A 19,973-nucleotide genomic window follows, 5' to 3' on the forward strand; every position below is an offset into this window, starting at 1 on the left:
GGGTGGTTGTTGTCCTTGATGATCTTTTTGGCCTTCTTGTGACATTGGGTGGTGTAGGTGTCCTGGAGGGCAGGTAGTTTGCCCCCGATGATGCGTTATGCAGACCTCCCTACCCTCTGGAGAGCCTTACGGTTGTGGGCGGAGCAGTTGCCGTACCAGGCGGTGATACAGCCCGACAGGATGCTCTCGATTGTGCATCTGTAAAAGTTTGAGTGTTTTTGGTGACGAGCCAAATTTCTTCAGCCTCCTGAGATTGAAGAGGAGCTGCTGCGCCTTCTTCACCACTCTGTCTGTCTGTGTGGGTGGACCATTTCAGTTTGTCCGTGATGTGTACGCCAAGGAACTTAACTTTGCACCTTCTCCACTACTGTCCCGTCGATGTGGATAAGGGGCTGCTCCCTCTGCTGTTCCCTGAAGTCCACGATCATCTAATTTGTTTTTGTTGACATTGAGTGTGAGGCTATTTTCTTGACACCACACTCCGAGGGCCCTCACCTCCTCCCGGTAGGCCGTCTCATCGTTGTTGGTAATCAAGCCTACCACTGTGTCGTCTGCAAACTTGATTGATTTGGAGGCATGCATGGCCATGCAGTCATCGGTGAACAGGGAGTACAGGAGAGGGCTGAGAGCGCACCCTTGTGGGACCCCAGTGTTTTTACAGAGATGAAACAAATATATAATTTATGCTTCATTTGTGAAAGAGATGGGCTACTTTGTAACCACTTTATTTTCGATCTGTCCCTCTGTCAGATCCGGTCGCAAATGATAGAGCCACCCACATGTATGTGAGTTTTCGCCATAGAGATCATGACTAGGAAATAACCAATTTTTGCATGGACATTGACAGTAGGAAAAGTAAACTGGTTGGGAGCCATCAGCTAATGATCAGAGAGCATTGTCTTCTTAAAATTGGTTTGTGTAGTTTGTAAATGGCTTGAAGATATGACCGCCATCTTGTCGCCACAAATTAATTACAATATGTGGTTCAACATTCCAGCATCGCAGGTGCATCAAACTAAGAAGAAAATATACTACTTTAAAATAAAGATACCCTCAATGACGCTGCCCATGCTGTCACATACGCGATAATTGCACGTGTAGACAGACCTACAACGTTGCGATTTCTATACTTCTCTATGGTTCTCACTAAGGGGGAGGGAATAAGGGGAAAACTCAGGGAAACAGGTGTATTCATTATGTCTTGCAACGGAAACCATTTATCGTTTAAGAACCAAAATGGTACGAAACAGCGTGGGACCTACCTGAATTTGTCCAATAGAAACTCGTTTTCGTCACCAAGCTTTTCGGTTCGGAGTAAACGGTTTCTGTTGCAAAACATTGAGCAACAGACGAAACGTTTTGCAACAGAAAAGGCGTAATGAATACACCCCATGCATACCGGAATGCAACTAATTTCCTCATCAGTAACTATGCTTTATCCTTGGAATATGCAACAGGCATTTTTGATTTCATAGTTTTTGTCCACCATGGCAAAGCAGTACGACGTTTTGCTCAGGCTGTTGGTTTTAGGAGATTCCGGGGTTGGGAAAACGTGTTTGTTGTGCAGGTTCACGGATAACGAATTTAATTCATCGCATATCTCTACTATTGGTAAGCTGTTGTTGATTGCAATCTATTAGTTAGTTTGACAATTGATTAATGCAAGTTTGCCGCAAAATATGCGGCTCCCACAATAAGTGATTAAAATCAAGTAATTCTATACGAAAAGATAGAATGGACTTGTAGATTTATCATGCGGTGCTTCACCAAAATCTTTGAGGGATATGTTTCTGAAACGCTACTACGCCGTAGTCCTAACTGTGTCGAAGGTTGTCTTTGTTATTGCTACAAACTTAAACAGAGGAAATGTTTCACCGAGTGAGAACCTACTACAACTTTGAACCTGGTGATTTTTCTCAGTTTCCATGTTCAACATGTAATTCGCCCCTGGGCCCTGGCCATGGACAGTTTTAGACACCCCAGTGAGCGCTCTGTGGACAGTGGAAGTGCTTAAAATGAGTAGGGCCTTGGTCACAATTTTTTCAGAATCTGAGAGTGGAATACTTACACCCTGGTCTCTGACATGTAGTCTCAGCAGTCTCATTACAAGACAGAATGTTGAACGAACTTCATTTCAATTTAGTTTACACCTGTTGTCCGCCGATTTTTGTCCCTGTGTCGGAGGTAATCTGATACAAAATGTCAGTGTTATCAACCCGAACTAAGGTATTCTTGTCTATATTTCTGTTTTTAATTTTCAATACTGATGCAATTCGCACATGACAAAACACTTTCGCAATATATAGCCAAGCCTTTACTGAATAGCAAACACGTCCAGCTAATTGCGAGGAGAAAAGTGCTTCAGTACGCTATAATCGATTAGTGTGTTGCGCATCATATGCAATGCTTCAACAGATTGAAAATATGAGCGACAGAGGCTAGCGCCGCCGAAAAAACTCGGCTAAACAACACTTTCCTGTGGGTACCCTATATCCACCAAAAGGACCAGTAGCATGTACAATAGTGATCGGCCATTCGCAATAAACAACTTTTTGAACGGATTTGTTTAGTGACGGTCGTTAATAGGGGTGAAACGGTTACCGGTTCACGGTTTTAGTATTACCGTAGTAGTGTTACCGTTTTAATTATCATTAAAACCGTGTTTGATTGCCGTGTTTTGAAAAACTCAACCAAAGTTAGCAACAGTCTGAAGCAGGCGTAGGGTTTGTGGGTTTTGTTGTGTAGAAACATTGCGGAAGGCAATGCTCGGGAGATTTCTCTGCCTTCTAAGAGGACCAAATCTGAAGTGTGGTCGTACTTTGGGTTTTACAAGAGTGCTGAGGGAAACCTAATCGAAGATGGTCACACTTTCTGCAGAATCTGAAACCACAAGAAAAAATCGCTGCGAAAGGGGGCAACACTTCAAGTCTCTTGAGTCATCTTCGTGACCACCACCCGCTACTTTAAACTGAATGCAAGGTAAGTTAACTTTTAGCTCAATGCATGATGTGGGGACTTCGGAATGTTGGGGAAATGTCATGGGGAAATGTCATGGGTTTTGTCTAACTTACTAATAGCTTGTCAATCATGTAAACTGAAGCTTTCAGTGCTACCTACTCTTTTAAAAACACTACAGTTGTTCTGCTGTTGTATGCATTGTGTCTGCAGACTCTATTTGCCCATTGCACACGTTATGTAGTTTAGTCACCCAACCAACATATTTTGTTCATTTAAAATCCGTCAGTTGTCGAATTGGTTGTAAAAGTGTTCCAACAGGAGAAACACGGTAAGACCCCTGTATTTATGTCAATTGTTGGGCTCATTGCATTTACTATCACTGTCTAAAGATGCATTTGTATTTGTCAATTGCATGGTCATTGCATATACTCAAATGCAACACAGACGATAGACTATGTACAGTCGTGGCCGAAAGTTTTGAGAATGACACAAATATTAATGTCCAGTTTGCTGCTTCAGTGTCTTTAGATATGTCAGATGTTACTATGGAATAGTGAAGTATAATCACAAGCATTCCACAAGTGTGTGTCAAAGGCTTTTATTGACAATTACAGGAAGTTGATGCAAAGAAACAATATTTACAGTGTTGACCCTTCTTTTTCAAGACATCTGCAATCTGCCCTGGCATGCCGTCAGTTAACTTCTGGGCCACATGTCATGGGTGCCCATTCTGATGGCAGCCCATTCTTGCATAATCAATGCTGGAGTTTGTCCGAATTTGTGGGTTTTTGTTTGTCCACCCGCCTCTTGAGGATTGACCAAGTTCTCAATCGGATTAAGGTCTGGGGAGTTTCCTGGCCATGGACCCAAAATATCGATGTTTTGTTCCCCGAGCCACTTAGTTATCACTTTTGCCTTATGGCAAGGTGCTCCGTCTTGCTGGAAAAGGCATTGTTCGTCACCAAACTGTTCCTGGGTGGTTGGGAGAAGTTGCTCTCGGAAGATGTGTTGGTACCATTCTTTATTCATGGCTGTGTTCTTAGGCAAAATTGTGAGTGAGCCCACTCCCTTGGCTGAGAAGGAACCCCACACATGATGCTTTACTGTTGGCATGACACAGTACTGATGGTAGTGCTCACCTTGTCTTCTCCGGACAAGCTTTTTTCCGGATGCCCCAAACAATCAGAAAGGGGATTCATCAGAGAAAATGACTTTACCCCAGTCCTCAGCAGTCCAATCCCTGTACCGTTTGCAGAATATCATATCAGTCTGTCCCTGATGTTTTTCCTTGAGAGAAGTGGCTTCTTTGCTGCCCTTCTTGACACCAGGCCATCCTCCAAAAGTCTTTGCCTCACTTGTGCATGCAGATGCACTCACACCTGCCTGCTGCCATTCCTGAGCAAGCTCTGTACTGATGGTGCCCCGATCCCACAGCTGAATCAACTTTAGGAGACGGTCCTGGCGCTTGCTGGACTTTCTTGGGTTCCCTGAAGCCTTCTTCACAACAATTGAACCGCTCTCCTTGAAGTTCTTGATGAGCCGATAAATGGTTGATTTAGGTGCAATCTTACTGGCAGCAATATCCTTGCCTGGGAATACCTTTTTGTGCAAAGCAATGATGACGGCACGTGTTTCCTTGCAAGTAACCATGGTTGACAGAGGAAGAATAATGATTCCAATCACCACCCTCCTTTTGAAGCTTCCAGTCTGTTACTCGAACTCAATCAGCATGACAGTGATCTCCAGCCTTGTCCTCATCAACACTCACACCTGTGTTAACGAGAGAATCACTGACATGATGTCAGGTGGTCCTTTTGTGGCAGGGCTGAAATGCAGTGGAAATGTTTTTTATGGATTCAGTTCATTTCCATGGCAAAGAGGGACTCTGCAATTAATTGCAATTCATCTGGTCACCCTTCATAACATTCTGGAGTTTATGCAAATTGCCATCCATACAAACTGGGGCAGTAGACTTTGAAAATTTATATTTGTGTCATTCTCAAACTGTTTGGCCACGACTGTGTGAGTGAACAATAGTAATTACAATGTAACAACGAGGGGCCATGCATCAGATCTGCCTCACCTTGCCAGGGTTTCCAGGAAGCTTTTGTGTGTCCCAGCATGCCATCAGTGTGTTCTGTGCCAGCGGGCGCTTGGTCTCCCTTCGCAGATCACTACTTAAACCTGACAAAGTAAAAATGCTGACATTTTTACATTTCAATCTCAATTGAACAAAGATGCATACATACAGGGTGTTAGGCCAGCAGCACCTTATTTATTTATGAAGGAGAGAACATACATACAATCAGTGCTGTTCATTTTATTTGTTTACATATTTTGTTATTTTAATGTCATCACCTGCACATTGGATTTGTTTACATATGGTTGTATTGTTCTTACATGCACATTGCTTTACTTGTGTTGATTTATATGCACATTTTGATTTGCTTACTTAAGGTTGTGTTCATTAACCAGGGAAACTTTTACCTCATGGCCACATGGTGCCATCTTTAATGTTATTATTTAAACGTTAATGCACAAAGTGCACTGTGCTGCTCATTTTATTTGTTTGCTGATTTTCAATAAAACTTGCTAAAATTATTTCAGCGTATCAGTACTTTTTTGAAAATTTCCAGCGCATTTGAACAATAGCACAGTTATCAGTATTATCATGGTAATTTTGGTCACTACAATCGTGAAATGAAATTTTCATACGGTTTCCTCTATTTTTTTGAAAAATTATTTTTTTGCTCAAAACAACGATGGCTTACCTTCAAATAAGTTACAAAATAATTCTCTAAAGAGGGTGAATCCTCAAAGCATAAACAATAAATAGTAGGGAGAATGCGTCATTCTGGTCCATGCCCAGTTTTACATAAAAAATAAAAAACTTGTTGCAGGTGATCAAATTTATTCAGGTAAAAATGTATTTGAAATAGCATTTTATGATCTGACAATGGTGGACTACGTTTTGGACTTTACATTGGATATTTGACAAGATTCTTTGGTTTTATATATTTACTTTTTAAAGCATTTTTGAACAGAACCAGCTCAATGAAAATATTCTGAATTCCCATCACTAATTTACAACTGGTAAAGGAAGACTATCATTTTATTCAACATTCTGCCTTGTAGAGACTATTCCCAGCTAGCAATGAGGAAGCAGCACTCTTCCGGGGGGATGGAACTGATTGATTCGACCCAAAATCAAAATGAATGACGGCCCAGAATCGGCCCACCTACATCGGGCCATTTCCGTCTACAGGAATTTAGCCGACTTTTCCGGCATCTTACCAGAATCCCCCCCCCCCCCCCCCAGAAGCGGCCCGATGCAAATTTAAATGTATACAAAATTACCCAATTTTGAAATTGTAAATATTACTGTTATACCTGCACAAAAACATTTTGTGTTGGAGGAAACATGCTGACTGTGTCAGCGTGCATGTGCCTGGCCCGCCACAGGAGTCGCTACAGCGCGATGGGACAAGGACATCCCGGCCAGCCAAACCCTCCCCTAACTCAGACGACGCTGGGCCAATTGTGCGGGGGGGGGGGGGGGGGGGCTGACATTGAATATCCCTTTGAGCATGGTGAAGTTATTTATTACACTTTGGATGTAACAATACACAGTCACTACAAAGTTACAGGCGTCCTTCCTAATTCCGTTGCCGGAGAGGAAGGAAACTGCTCAGGGATTTCACCATGAGATCAATGGTGACTTTAAAACAGTTAGTTTAATGATTGTGATAGGAGAGAACTGAGGATGGATCAACAACGTTGTACACTACATGTTGCGTTTATTTTTGTAAAGTGTTGGTCCCATGTTTCATGAGCTGAAATAAAAGAGCTCCAAAATGTTCCATATGCCAACATTTCTCTCCAATGTTGTGCATAAATTAGTTTACATCCCTAATTAGTAAGCATTTCTTCAAGCTAAGATAATTCATCCACCTGACAGGTGTGACATATCAAGAAAATGATGAAACAGTATGACTATCACATAGGTGCACCTTATGCTGGGGACAAAAGGCCGCTCTAAAATGTGCCATTTGGCACAAGACAATGCCATAGATGCCTCAAGTTGTGAGGGAGTGTGCATTTGGCATGCTGACTGCAGAAATGTCCACCAGAGCTGTTGCCAGATAATTTAATGTTAATTTCTCTACCATAAGCCGCTTCCAACTTAATTTTAGAGATTTTGGCAGTATGTCCAACCGGCCTCACAAACGCAGACCACGTGTAACCACATCAGCCCAGGACCTCCACATCTGGTTTCTTCACTTGCGGGATCATCTGAAAACAGCCACCCGGACAGTTTTTGAAACCAAAGTATTTCTGCCTGTAATAAAGCCGTTTTGTGGGGGAAAAAATCACTGATTGCCCGGGCTGGGTTTCTCCAGTGGGTGAGCCTGGCTCCCAAGTGGGTGGGCCTAAGTCCACCCATGGCTGTGCTCCTGCCCAGTCATGTTTTAAGCCATATATTGGGGCCTAGTGAAAGTATTTCTGTTGACTGATTTCCTTATGTACTGTAATTCAGTGAATCTTAAATTGTTTTATATTTTTGTTCAGTATAAATTCAATTTTATTTCATTTTCAATACATTTGAAAACATTTTTAAATGTGTTTTCACTGCCATTATGGGGTATTGTGTGTAGATTGGTGAGATTATTTTATTTAATCCATTTTGAATTCAGGCTGTAACACAACAATGTGGAAAAAGTTGAGGGGTATGAATACTTTCTGAAGGTACTGTATGATGCCAATCTGTTACCTGAAGCATATCCTGGTGTGAAAGTGTTTACTTCAACTCTTTGTTGTTTACTGTGTTTGGCAGGTGTGGTTGTTGTTGTGAAGGTAATGTTGCAAGCAGCTGACCTTTTGCACCTGACTCTTTGATGGGTTTTTACGCTTCAACTGTGAAGCTATCACTCACACACACACACACACACACACCACTGACATTTACATTTATATTTTCATGCGGAAGTCGATAGACAACCCAAGTCACGTCTTCCTTGGCCCTGCAGGAATGCACTGTAGTAAATAACAATTGAATTCCCTTTAGCAAGATGACCTCTAAAGACTGCTTGAAAGGACCTTCAACTGGGTTAAGTGGGTATCTTAGTAACCCAGTCCTCATCAGTATCCACTTCAAGTTTGTGTCACTGTTACCATTAGCCCAGGGGTATGAATGTTAACCTACTAGGGATACTTATTGACTAGTACAGGCTGCTTTGACGCACGAGTAGGATATTTTGAGATTAGGCTACACTCTTTGAGGCTTCGGTAAAACTCCAGTCCGGCAATGGAAAAATGAAGAATAAAGATGCATGAAGGCACAAGCTCAGTATGGCAAACCGGAGGGAGATACAGAATTCAATCATAGGGAGATGGAGAAGATGGATAGAAAATGCAGCCAAGAGTAATACATGTTTGCTAAACTTAATTTTGCTGACTTTTTTTAGGAGTGGATTTCAAAATGAGAACATTAGAAGTAGATGGCATTAAAGTACGAGTGCAGATATGGTGAGTGAAAAGATCTTCCAGACAATGACTTACCACAATACAGTAGTGATTGACACACTTATCACACATGTACATTTTACCTTCTGTCAAACAGTGTTAGAAATTAGCTTTACCTGTTGATTTGAGTAAGATTATAAATATTCTGAAATGTGGTCACATGTAAAACTGGGAATTACCTCTGTCTGTGTGCAGGGATACTGCTGGCCAGGAACGATACCAGACCATCACCAAACAGTACTACAGACGGGCACAGGTGGGTTCTCTATACACCAATAATCCCTGTTCAGGAATGAATAACCTGTACCAGTTTACGCAATATGAAGTGCCTAGTCATGTGCTCACAATCTGTCATGATAGTCCCTCCCCTCTTGATCTTTCACTAGGGAATTATCCTGGTGTATGACATCACAAGTTCCAGCTCCTTTCAGCACATTTTGAAGTGGGCTAGTGACGTGGATGAGGTAAGGCTAACACCTACTGATAAAACACAGCCCTCTCCATGTCATTCTTTTTGTGCCCCCTTCTCCTTTTCTCGGGTTCTGTGTTTTGACTGACCTAGTATTTACATCGTCTCTCATTGAACTGGTGCCCGGTCGTCTATTTCTCAACCCTGTCACACTGTTTCAGTTCGCCCCTGACAAGGTGCAGAGGGTCCTGGTGGGGAACAAGGCTGATGAGGAGCAGATGAGGAAAGTTCCTAAAGAACAAGGAAGCAAGGTTGGCCTTTATCTCACTGTTTGACTTCGCCATAACTATTTTCTTCCATACACAGTTGAACATTTTCCGTCCTTAATGAGCTCTTGTTACAGCTAGCAAAAACCTATGGAATGGAATTCTTTGAGACAAGTGCCTGCACCAACTGCAACATAAATGAGGTGAGACAGGCCTTAATGAGTCAATACCTTGGATATTGAACAAAAATATAAATGAAACATGCAACAATTTCTACGATTTTACTGCGTTACAGTTCATAGAAGGAAATCAGTCAATTGAAATACATTCATTAGGCCCTAGTCTATGGATTTCACATGACTGGGCAGGGGCACAGCCATGGGTGGTCCTGGGAGGGCATAGGCCCAACCACTTGGGAGCCAGGCCCAGCCAATCCGAATGAGTTTTCCCCACAAAAGGGCTTTATTACAGACTGAAATACTCTTCAGTTTCATTAGCTGTCTGGGTGGCTAGTCTCAGATGATCCCGCAGGTGAATAAGCCAAATGTGGAGGTCCTGGGCTGTCGGGTGGATGAATTATCTTGGTAAAGGAGAAATGCTCACTGACAGGGATGTAAACACATTTGTGCACAATATTTGAGAGAAACAAGCTTTTTGTGCATATGGAAATGTTTTGAAATTTTACTTCCGCTCATGAAAAATGGGACCAACACTACGTGTTTACGTTTTTATATTTTTGTTTAGTATATTTACGTTATGTTGGGGAACATGAGGCAATTGTGGTGATATATTTTCTTTACATCTTCTAGTCATTCATCCGGTTGACACAGCTGGTTCTGCAGGCTCACAAGAAAGAGATGAATGCGTTCCAGGGTTCCACTAATTTATACCTAGACATGACTTCTCTGTGGGGAGAGCAGGACAAACAGGACAGTGACGCAAACTCCCCGAAGCCCTGCACATGTTAGCAGAAGGGAAAAGCTCTCAACTTGGGGTTGTTTGGCTAGAAGAATGCCCCTTTCCCTGGGACATAATGGACATTGGAATGAGTAACTTATGAAATGTGAGGGTATGTTCTATGCTTACTGAATATTGCCCTTGCTCAGATGAATGCATTATCACTTTTTGGCCTACTCACTGTTTTCATCTTCATTCATAATTTCATAGTTACTTGGCTTTTTCATGTTTATTATCCTATTCTGCAACACCTAAACTGATGGCGCGCTGAGTTAAGTAGTCCACATGTAATAAGAACATTTGCCAGCTGAGGGAATGTTGTCTGCAATACTCTGAAAGCTGCAACTCAGTTACTGGGTATACTTAAGCCTTCTCCTGTATAATTTGTGTTGCCAAAATGTTATTTTTCGTATCACAAACGACTTTGCTGTCTACCTGAAATAACAAAAACTATACTTAAAATAATTTGCAAAAAATATGAATTGTTGGACTATAGTGAAAGACAATCTGAGGCTCTTGAGTGGTCCTTTTATGAGGACAGGGAGGGTGGGCAGAGGGCAAGGCTAAATTATTAATACACAGAAATAGAATAGAATCCAAGCTATCTGGAAGGGATAATTTACCTATGGAAGACTAACCCTTTACTCAGACAAGCATTAACGCAAAAACTCAATCTAAAACTGAAAATGTTCAACTCGATCTTTGAGTATGTTGTGTGAATTTCACTGCTAATACTAAGTGTTTTTCCAGGTTGAAAACCTGTAGCAAATGCCACAATGGTGCATACACGTATATACTATTAAAAAGGGCATTTAGGGTGTCACTGATTGCTGACTGTTTTGGTGAAGTTTAATCGCTGTGCTAGCAATAAGAGCCTTTTTTTTTTTTGTGTGAAAAATAACAAATACTAATTAAAAGTCCACATTAATTTATTGGAGATCTTGTGGCTTGTTTTTGAGATTTACTAAAGAGGAGTTGAGTGAAGCCTCGGTCCTTTGAGTTTTTAAATAGAACTAGAAGATCAAGTTGGAAAGTCATTTAAAAAAATATATATACTGGGAAAGGCAGGTAATGACTTGATAAATGGCTGGTTAGAAACTGAGAGGCCCTAGAATTAGCATAAAGCTGAAGATTGTGCCCATATACATGGTTCCCTTCCTGATTATTCTCCCAGGAAAAAAAGTTGTTTGTCATGACAAACAACTGTAAATAGCTACAACCACAGTGCTTTTTATTTTACATTAGATCTCTGGTAATTGTTTTGATACTGTGGAATACATTTTTACAAGATCAGATTCACAGCCGAGTCTGACTAAAACCACTAGGTGTATTTGTCCTTAATACAAAAACTTGAAGGGGTGAAGATATAAAATGGCATGTTTAATGCCTAAATTAAATTTGTATGAAACACTATTTAGTGTGCAATTAATCCTGTTATGATATTATGCTGTTTTAACAAACCATGCAAGGTATAACCATAGGTTTGAGAGAACCCTCTTCATACCGATCTGTGCAAGATTACAAGCTGAAATATGAGCATGTCTGTGTGTTAGAGAATTGTATGTCAGGTGGGTATACGTTTTCTGCAGAGTTATTTGACACCCAGGTAAGGCGAAATGGTAGCATATATTTTTTTTGAAGTCTGATGCACTGTAGTGGGATTAACACAGACACACTGGTCCTCACTTCTGCCAGCGTGACCATAGTACAGGACCATGACGTTCATTGCGAAGACCTATGATCTGAAGTCCACAATGCTGGAGGGGGATTCAGTAGACTCTAATGTGCTCCGAAGGGCGGTTGGTCCTCATTGAGAATGTGGCATCCCTCTGAGGGACAACCACACAGGACTATAGCCAGCTCAACCTGTTCCAGAGCAAGTACCCTCACCAGCTATTTTTTTTTATTTTTTTATTTCACCTTTATTTAACCAGGTAGGCTAGTTGAGAACAAGTTCTCATTTGCAACTGCGACCTGGCCAAGATAAAGCATAGCAGTTCGACACACACAACAGAGTTACACATGGAATGAACAAAACAGTCAATAATACAGTAGGAAAAAAAAGTCTATATACAGTGAGTTCAAATAAGGGAGTTAAGGCAATAAATGGGCCATGGTGGCGAAGTTATTACAATATGGCAATTAAATACTGGAATGGTAGATGTGCAAAAGATGGATGTGCAAGTAGAGATACTGTGGTGCAAAATAAATAAATACAGTATGGGAGTTTGGTAGGTAGATAGGCTATGAGCAGGTTCAGTGATCTGTGAGCTGCTCTGACAGCTGGTTCTTAAAGCTAGTGAGGGAGATGGGAATATCCAGTTTCAGTGATTTTTGCAGTTCGTTCCAGTCATTGGCAGCAGAGAACTGGAAGGAAAGGCGAACAAAGGAGGAATTGGCTTTGGGGTGACCAGTGAGATATACCTGCTGGACCGTGTGCTACGAGTGGGTGCTGCTATGGTGACCAGCTGGCTGAGATAGGGCAGGGCTTTACCTAGCAGAGACTTGTAGATAACCTGTAGCCAGTGGGTTTGGCGACGAGTATGAAGCGAGGGCCAGCCAACGAGAGCGTACAGGTTGCAGTGAAGGGTAGTATATGGGGCTTTGGTGACAAAACGGATGGCACTGTGATAGACTACATCCAGTTTGCTGAGTTGAGTGTTTGAAGGCTATTTTATAGATGACATTGCCGAAGTCGAGGATCGGTAGGATGGTCAGTTTTACGAGGGTATGTTTGGCAGCATGAGTGAAGGAAGCTTTGTTGCGAAAGAGGAAGCCAATTTAATTTTTGATTGGAGATGCTTAATGTGAGTCTGGAAGGAGAGTTTACAGTCTAGCCAGACACCTAGGTATTTGTAGTTATCCACATATTCTAAGTCAGAGCCATTACAGAGTAGTGATGCTGGATGGGCGGGCAGGTGTGAGCAATGATCGGTTGAATAGCATGCATTTAGTTTAATTTGCGTTTAAGAGCAGTTGGAGGCTACGGAAGGAGAGTTGTATGGCATTGAAGCTCGTCTGGAGGTTAGTGTCCAAAGAAGGGCCAGAAGTATACAGAATGGTGTCTGCGTAAAGGTGGATCAGAGAATCACCAGCAGCAAGAGCGACATCATTGATGTATACAGAAAAAGAGTCGGCCCGAGAATTGAACCCTGTGGCAGCCCCATAGAGACGTACAGAGGTACAGACAACAGGCCCTCCGATTTGACACACTGAACTCTGTCTGAGAAGTAGTTGGTGAACCAGGCGAGGCAATCATTTGAGAAACCAAGGCTGTTGAGTCTGCCAATAAGAATGTGGTGATTGACAGAGTCGAAAGCCTTGGCCAGGTCGATGAATACAGCGGCACAGTAATATCTCTTATCGATGGCAGTTATGATATCGTTAAGGACCTTGAGCGTGGCTAAGGTGCACCCATGACCACCTCTGAAACCAGATTGCATAGTGGAGAAGGTATGATGTGATTCAAAATGGTCAGTAATCTGTTTGTTAACTTGACTTTCAAAGACCTTAGAAGATGCAGGGTAGGATAGATATAGGTCTGTAGCAGTTTGGGTCTAGAGTGTCTCCCCCTTTGAAGAGGGGGATTGCGGCAGCTTTCCAATTTTTGGGAATCTCAGACAATACGAGAGGATGAACAGGCTTGTAATAGGGGTGCAACAATTTCGGCAGATAATTTAAGAAAGAGAGGGTCCAGATTGTCTAGCCTGGCTGATTTGTAGGGGTCCAGATTTTGCAGCTCTTTCAGAACATCAGCTATCTGGATAGGGGTGAAGGAGAAATGGTGGTCGCTTGGGCGGGTTGCTGTGGAGGATGCCGGGCAGTTGACCGGGGTAGAGGTAGCCAGGTGGAAAGCATGGCCAGCCGTAGAGAAATGCTTATTGAAATTCTCATTTCTAGTGGATTTGTCGGTTGTAACAGTGTTTCCTAGCTTCAGAGCAGTGGGTAGCTGGGATGAGGTGCTCTTATTGTCCATGGACTTTACAGTGTCCCAGAAAAGCTAGCCTTAGCTTTCCTAACTGCCTGTGTATTTTGGTTCCTAACTTGAAAAGTTGCATATCACGGGGGCTATTCGATGCTAATACAGAACGCCACAGGATGTTTTTGTGCTGGTCAAGGGCAGTCAGGTCTGGAGTGAACCAAGGGCTATATCTGTTCCTGGTTCAATTTGTTTTGAATGGGGCATTTTTATTTAAGATTGTGAGGAAGGCACTTTTAAAGAATAACCAGGCATCCTCTACTGTCGGGATGAGGCCAATGACGTTCCAGCATACCCCGGCCAGGTCGATTAGAAAGGCCTGCTCGCAGAAGTGTTTTAGGTAGCGTTTGACAGTGATGAGGGGTGGTCGTTTGCTCGCAGACCCATTACGGATGCAGGCAATGAGGCAGTGATCGCTGAGATCTTGGTTGAAAACAGCAGAGGTGTATTTGGAGGGTGAGTTAGTTAGGATGATATCTATGAGGGTGCCCGTGTTTACGGATTTGGGGTTATATCTGGTAGGTTCATTGATAAGTTGTGTGAGATTGAGGGCATCAAGCTTAGATTGTAGGATGGCCGGGGTGTTAAGCATGTCCCAGTTTAGGTCACCTAGCAGCACGAGCTCAGAAGATGGATGGGGGGGGCAATCATATCACATGGTGTCGAGGGCACAGCTGGGGGCAGAGGGTGGTCTATAGCAAGCAGCAATGGTGAGAGACTTGTTTCTGGAAAGGTGAATTTTTAGAAGTAGAAGCTCAAATTGTTTGGGTACAGACCTGGATAGTAAGACAACCTGCAGAGTTCTATCTTTGCAGTAAATTGCAACACCGTCCCCTTTGGCAGTTCTATCTTGTCGGAAAATGTTAAGAATGGAAATTGAGGTTTTTGGTGGTCTTCCTAAGCCAGGATTCAGACACGGCTAGGACATCCGGATTGGTGGAGTGTGCTAGGGCAGTGAATAAAACAAACTTAAGGAGGAGTCTTCTAATGTTAACATGCATGAAACCAAGGCTTTTACGGTTGCAGAAGTCAACAAATGAGAGTCTGGGGGATGGGAGTGGTAGTAGACAGTGCGGGGCCTCGATTGCCCTCTACATCACCAGCGGAGGAGTAGGATAAGGGTACGGCTAAAGGCTAACAGAACTGGATGCCTAGTTTGTTCAGAACAGAGTAAAAGGAGCAGATTTCTGGGCACCGTAGAATATATTCAAGGCATAATGAACAGACAAAGGTATAGTAGGATGTGAATACAGTGGGGGTAAACCTGTGCATATAGTGATAATGAAAGAGATTGTCTCTAGAAATAGCATTTAAACCAGGTGATGTCACTGCGTGTGGGAGGTGGAACTAAATTGTTAGTTGAAGCGTGTTGAGCAGTGCTAGAGGCTCTACGGTGAAATAAAACAATAGTTACAAACCAGAACAGCAATCGACACAGCATGGTGACATTAGGGAAAGGCATGCGTAGCCGGGTGATCATACAAGTCTACTGCGTGGCTTCAGGCAGCTAACGGCACGGGGCTAGCAGGCTAACAGAAAGGCCTTAGAGGGATGACGCGATGGAGGGAAGTCTGTTGTGGCCCCCTCGTGCAGTTACATCAGCGGACGGATCAGCAGGGCTCAGTGTGGTAAACCAGGCCAATTGGCAAAATATGTATAGTGGCCAAAGAAATATGTCCGAAGGGCCTCTTAAGCCAGTAGTCCAATGTGCTTTAGATAGCTAGCAGGCCGCAGATTAGCGGCTGTGCGTTCAGGGGTCGTTAGCTGCTATAATTCCAGGTGGAAAAAAATCAAATAAAAAATAATACACATTTAAATAAATAAATAGGTTCAGAGCTTGCGGTAGGAATCCGGAGATATCGAGAAGAGTAAGTCCGACTAGCTCTGGTTTGAGTCTCGCTGTACAGACTGGCGAGAGTTGTCCGGGATAAAGGTAGCTGATGACCGCTAGCAAAGGCTAGCTGACTGCTAGCTATTGGCTTCGGAATGTATTCGATGGGCCTCGTAAGCCAGTCTGTTGTACTCTAGACAGCTAGCATTCAGGGGACTTTAGCTGCGAAGGTCGGAAAGTGAGAAGGTTCAGAGCTTGCGATAGGAATCCGGGGATATGGAGAGAGAGATAGGTCCGGTATGCTCTGGTTGAATCGCGTTGTACAAACTGGTGAGAGCTTTCCGAGCTAGAGGATAGCTGATGATCATTACCTGGCTAGTTTATGTTGGAGAGATTCCAGTAATCAAGGCAGACATACGTTACTGAAAAAGCGGGTTGACACCACATTGGGTGAGGCGGGTTGCAGGAGAGTAGTTTGAAGTAAAGGTATAGAAAAATATAAGATATGTGAAAAATACACTGCTCAAAAAAATTAAGGGAACACTTAAACAACACAATGTAACTCCAAGTCAATCACACTTCTGTGAAATCAAACTGTCCACTTAGGAAGTAACACTGACAATAAATTTCACATGCTGTTGTGCAAATGGAATAGACAACAGGTGGAAATTATAGGCAATTAGCAAGACACCCGGTGGCAGGTGGCGACCACAGACCACTTCTCAGTTCCTATGCTTCCTGGCTGATGTTTTGGTCACTTTTGAATGCTGACGGTGCTTTCACTCTAGTGGTAGCATGAGACGGAGTCTACAACCCACACAAGTGGCTCAGATAGTGCAGCTCATCCAGGATGGGAAATCCATGCGAGCTGTGGCAAGAAGGTTTGCTGTGTCTGTCAGCGTAGTGTCCAGAGCATGGAGGCGCTACCAGGAGACAGGCCAGTACATCAGGAGATGTGGAGGAGGCCGTAGGAGGGCAACAACCCAGCAGCAGGACCGCTACCTCCGCCTTTGTGCAAGGAGGAGAACTGCCAGAGCCCTGCAAAATGACCTCCAGCAGGCCACAAATGTGCATGTGTCTGCTCAAACGGTCAGAAACAGTCTCCATGAGGGTGGTATGAGGGCCCGATGTCCACAGGTGGGGGTTGTGCTTACAGCCCAACACCGTGCACGCCGTTTGGCAATTGCCAGAGAACACCAAGGTTGTCAAATTCGCCACTGGCACCCTATGCTCTTCACAGATGAAAGCAGGTTCACACTGAGCATGTGACAGAGTCTGGAGATGCCGTGGAGAACGTTCTGCTGCCTGCAACATCCTCCAGCATGACCAGTTTGGCGGTGGGTCAGTCATGGTGTGGGGTGGCATTTCTTTGGGGTGGTGCACAGCCCTCCATGTGCTCGCCAGAGGTAGCCTGACTGCCATTAGGTACCGAGATGAGATCCTCAGACCCCTTGTGAGACCATATGCTGGTGCGGTTGGCCCTGGGTTCCTCCTAATGCCAGACAATGCTAGACCTCATGTGGCTGGAGTGTGTCAGCAGTTTCTGCGAGAGGAAGGCATTGATGCTATGGACTGGCCTGCCCCTTCCCCAGACCTGAATCCAATTGAGCACATCTGGGACATCATGTCTCGCTCCATCCACCAACGCCACGTTGCACCACAGACTGTCCAGGAGTTGGCGGATGCTTTAGTCCAGGTCTGGGAGGAGATCCCCCAGGAGACCATCCGCCACCTCATCAGGAGCATGCCCAGGCTTTGTAGGGAGGTCATACAGACACGTGGAGGCCACACACACTACTGAGCCTCATTTTGACTTGTTTTAAGGACATTACATCAAAGTTGGATCAGCCTGTAGTGTGGTTTTCCACTTTAATTTTGAGTGTGACTCCAAATCCAGACCTCCCATGGGTTCATAAATTTGATTTCCATTGATCATTTTTGTGTGATTTTGTTGTCAGCACATTCAACTATGTAGAGAAGTATTTAATAAGAATATTTCATTCATTCAGATCTAGGATGTGTTATTTTAGTGTTCCCTTTTATTATTTTTTTAGCAGTTTATATAAAAATATATATACATGGGACACGACAAGACGAAGGACAAATACGTCTGACTGCTACATCATCTTGGATCATTTTGTGGTCCTGGGTTTCCCCTGCAATTGGTTTGGCTACCAATTCAGTATGCAACATCTTGGCCTGGTTATGTGGTTCAGTGAAATCCATTAAAAACAAGCTAATCTAGTAAAATATTCTGTTACCAGTATGAGTTAATTTAATAAATCATGAATGTCGGATGAGAATGTTAGTGTTTTACAGGAGAACTATTCAGGATCTCCCCATTTTAACTCATTGAGGTATGTGCGACCAGGAGATGGCTACCAGCCTGGCTTCACGGTCTTTGAGAAGCGTGACGTGAATGGAACCAACACCCACCCCGTCTTCGTCTATTTGAACGACAAACTTCCCTACCCTGATGATGATGATCCACACTCCCTCACCCAGGATCCTAAATTCCTCACCTGGAGTACCATCAGCAGGACAGACATTTTGAGAAATTCCTGGTTGTGCCAGAAGGGAGAGCCCTTTAAACGGTACAGCAAAAAAAATGTTAAACTATCAACATGGAGCCTGAAATCCAAAGCCTGAGTGTAACCAAGACTTTAAAATGGCATTCAAATGTTTATCTTGTGCACTACTCTTTCTTCTACACAAATGACTTCACATCTATGATGGTAGAGAGGACCTGTTATGGTGTCGTCCATCCTTTTGAGGTTTATTGAGTGAGGGTAATATTCTAAAAACCTATGGGAATATTATCTGAAGCCTTGTAAATGCTCAAGTGTTGTTGGTCATGTTTCAATAGTTTGTCTCCCCTATGTATTTATTTGGAAAGTGAAGATAATGTTTAGTTTGGCGCTATACTCCAGCGTTCTGGATTTGAGAGTGTTTTGTGAGGCGACGGCACAGAATATGACCTTTTTTATTTGAGGGTATTTTCATACATATCTGTTTTAACATTTAGAAATGAATGCACTTTATCTACTTCCCACATTTTTAAAGGTGTCAAGTTTGACTATGCTAACTGTATTTGCAGTTTTTGGTTGTTTCCTATTATTTTGTGCCCAATAGAAACTAATGGTAAATGTGTTGTCATTTTGAAGTCACTTTTTTTGCAAATAAGAATATAATTTGTTTCTGAAATTACTTTGACATTAAAACATTTTGAGCATTACACATTTGATTTAGTAGCCTACTAGTTAATTCCCCCCAAACATGCTAACCTCTTTCCATTACCAATAATAGGGGAGGTTAGATTTTTTTGGGGGGGGGCAGTTCATGATATGACATGCCTGTGTAACTTTCTCATTCATCATTATTCACAATGCATTTATGATTATGCCTAATCATGGTACATTAATATTCTATTCACAATAAGTGTCTGACTTAGTGAACCCTTTCCTCGCTCTATTCCCATGCTGGCCAGCAGGTGATGCCACTGACTCATTGAGGAAAAAGTAACATTATTGTCAAAGTTGACATATAACTGTAGTTGGAATGAAGTTATTGTATTCTACTTCTATTACCCAAAAAGTATCTAATTGTTCCACGTGTAGTAATCATGTTAAAATTTGACATTGTCTAGTTTCACATTACATGTTATTTTAACGATTTAAAGACCTTTTGTGTTGCAGAGTAGATATAATATATTAGTCGTACAGGTGTTGTATATCTTGTTTAGAAAGGTACTTCCAGGTAATTTCCCTGCACTGAACCACCCTCATGACAGAGGCTGGCCTGCAATAATAGATCTGTTTCTGTGTCTACAGGCATTAGCATACGTAATGGTGCCAAGTTTCTCAACACCACACCCCCTGCATTTCTGCAGTCCCCTTGTCTACCCTGTCCATCCTGTCCTCACTGAACACTAGAACACCTCCAGTCTTTCTTCTTATCCCCATTGTTTTAGTTCCAATAAATGGGAAGTTTTGGCAGAGCCACACAGCAGTAGAGGAAAGATGGACCATTGCGTATCTTCTCAAATAGTCC

General features: G+C 42.9%; 1 protein-coding gene across 8 annotated transcripts; it reads left to right on the forward strand.

Moving 5' to 3' along the window:
• Positions 1 to 1,198: 1,198 nt before the first annotated feature.
• LOC110505516 (ras-related protein Rab-15) lies at positions 1,199 to 19,201 on the forward strand. Of its 8 annotated transcripts, none has more exons than XM_036962517.1 (8): positions 1,474 to 1,611; positions 2,878 to 2,979; positions 8,424 to 8,484; positions 8,677 to 8,737; positions 8,868 to 8,945; positions 9,112 to 9,201; positions 9,294 to 9,359; positions 18,281 to 19,197. In XM_036962517.1, exons 2-8 carry the CDS (start codon positions 2,973 to 2,975, stop codon positions 18,326 to 18,328), a joined length of 411 nt encoding a protein of 136 aa, XP_036818412.1. In that variant the 5' UTR covers positions 1,474 to 1,611; positions 2,878 to 2,972; the 3' UTR covers positions 18,329 to 19,197. The 8 variants fall into 8 exon arrangements, with proteins under 8 accessions (XP_036818409.1, XP_021440456.1, XP_021440455.1 ...); XM_036962515.1 differs by having other exon boundaries at positions 18,243 to 19,195; XM_021584782.2 differs by lacking the exon at positions 18,281 to 19,197 and adding an exon at positions 9,966 to 11,045.
• Positions 19,202 to 19,973: the final 772 nt, after the last annotated feature.

This window comes from Oncorhynchus mykiss, chromosome 25, assembly GCF_013265735.2.
Source record: "Oncorhynchus mykiss isolate Arlee chromosome 25, USDA_OmykA_1.1, whole genome shotgun sequence".
In the NCBI taxonomy this organism is placed as follows: domain Eukaryota; kingdom Metazoa; phylum Chordata; class Actinopteri; order Salmoniformes; family Salmonidae; genus Oncorhynchus; species Oncorhynchus mykiss.

Bases quoted from the DNA above. Each gene is read 5' to 3' on its own strand.
- LOC110505516 (XM_036962514.1), top strand. From the start codon at position 1,488: ATGGCAAAGCAGTACGACGTTTTGCTCAGGCTGTTGGTTTTAGGAGAT. The intron at 8,946-9,111 runs GTAAGGCTAACA...ACACTGTTTCAG, and splicing joins GGGCTAGTGACGTGGATGAG to TTCGCCCCTGACAAGGTGCA. The intron at 9,360-18,242 runs GTGAGACAGGCC...AGTGTTTTACAG, and splicing joins CCAACTGCAACATAAATGAG to GAGAACTATTCAGGATCTCC.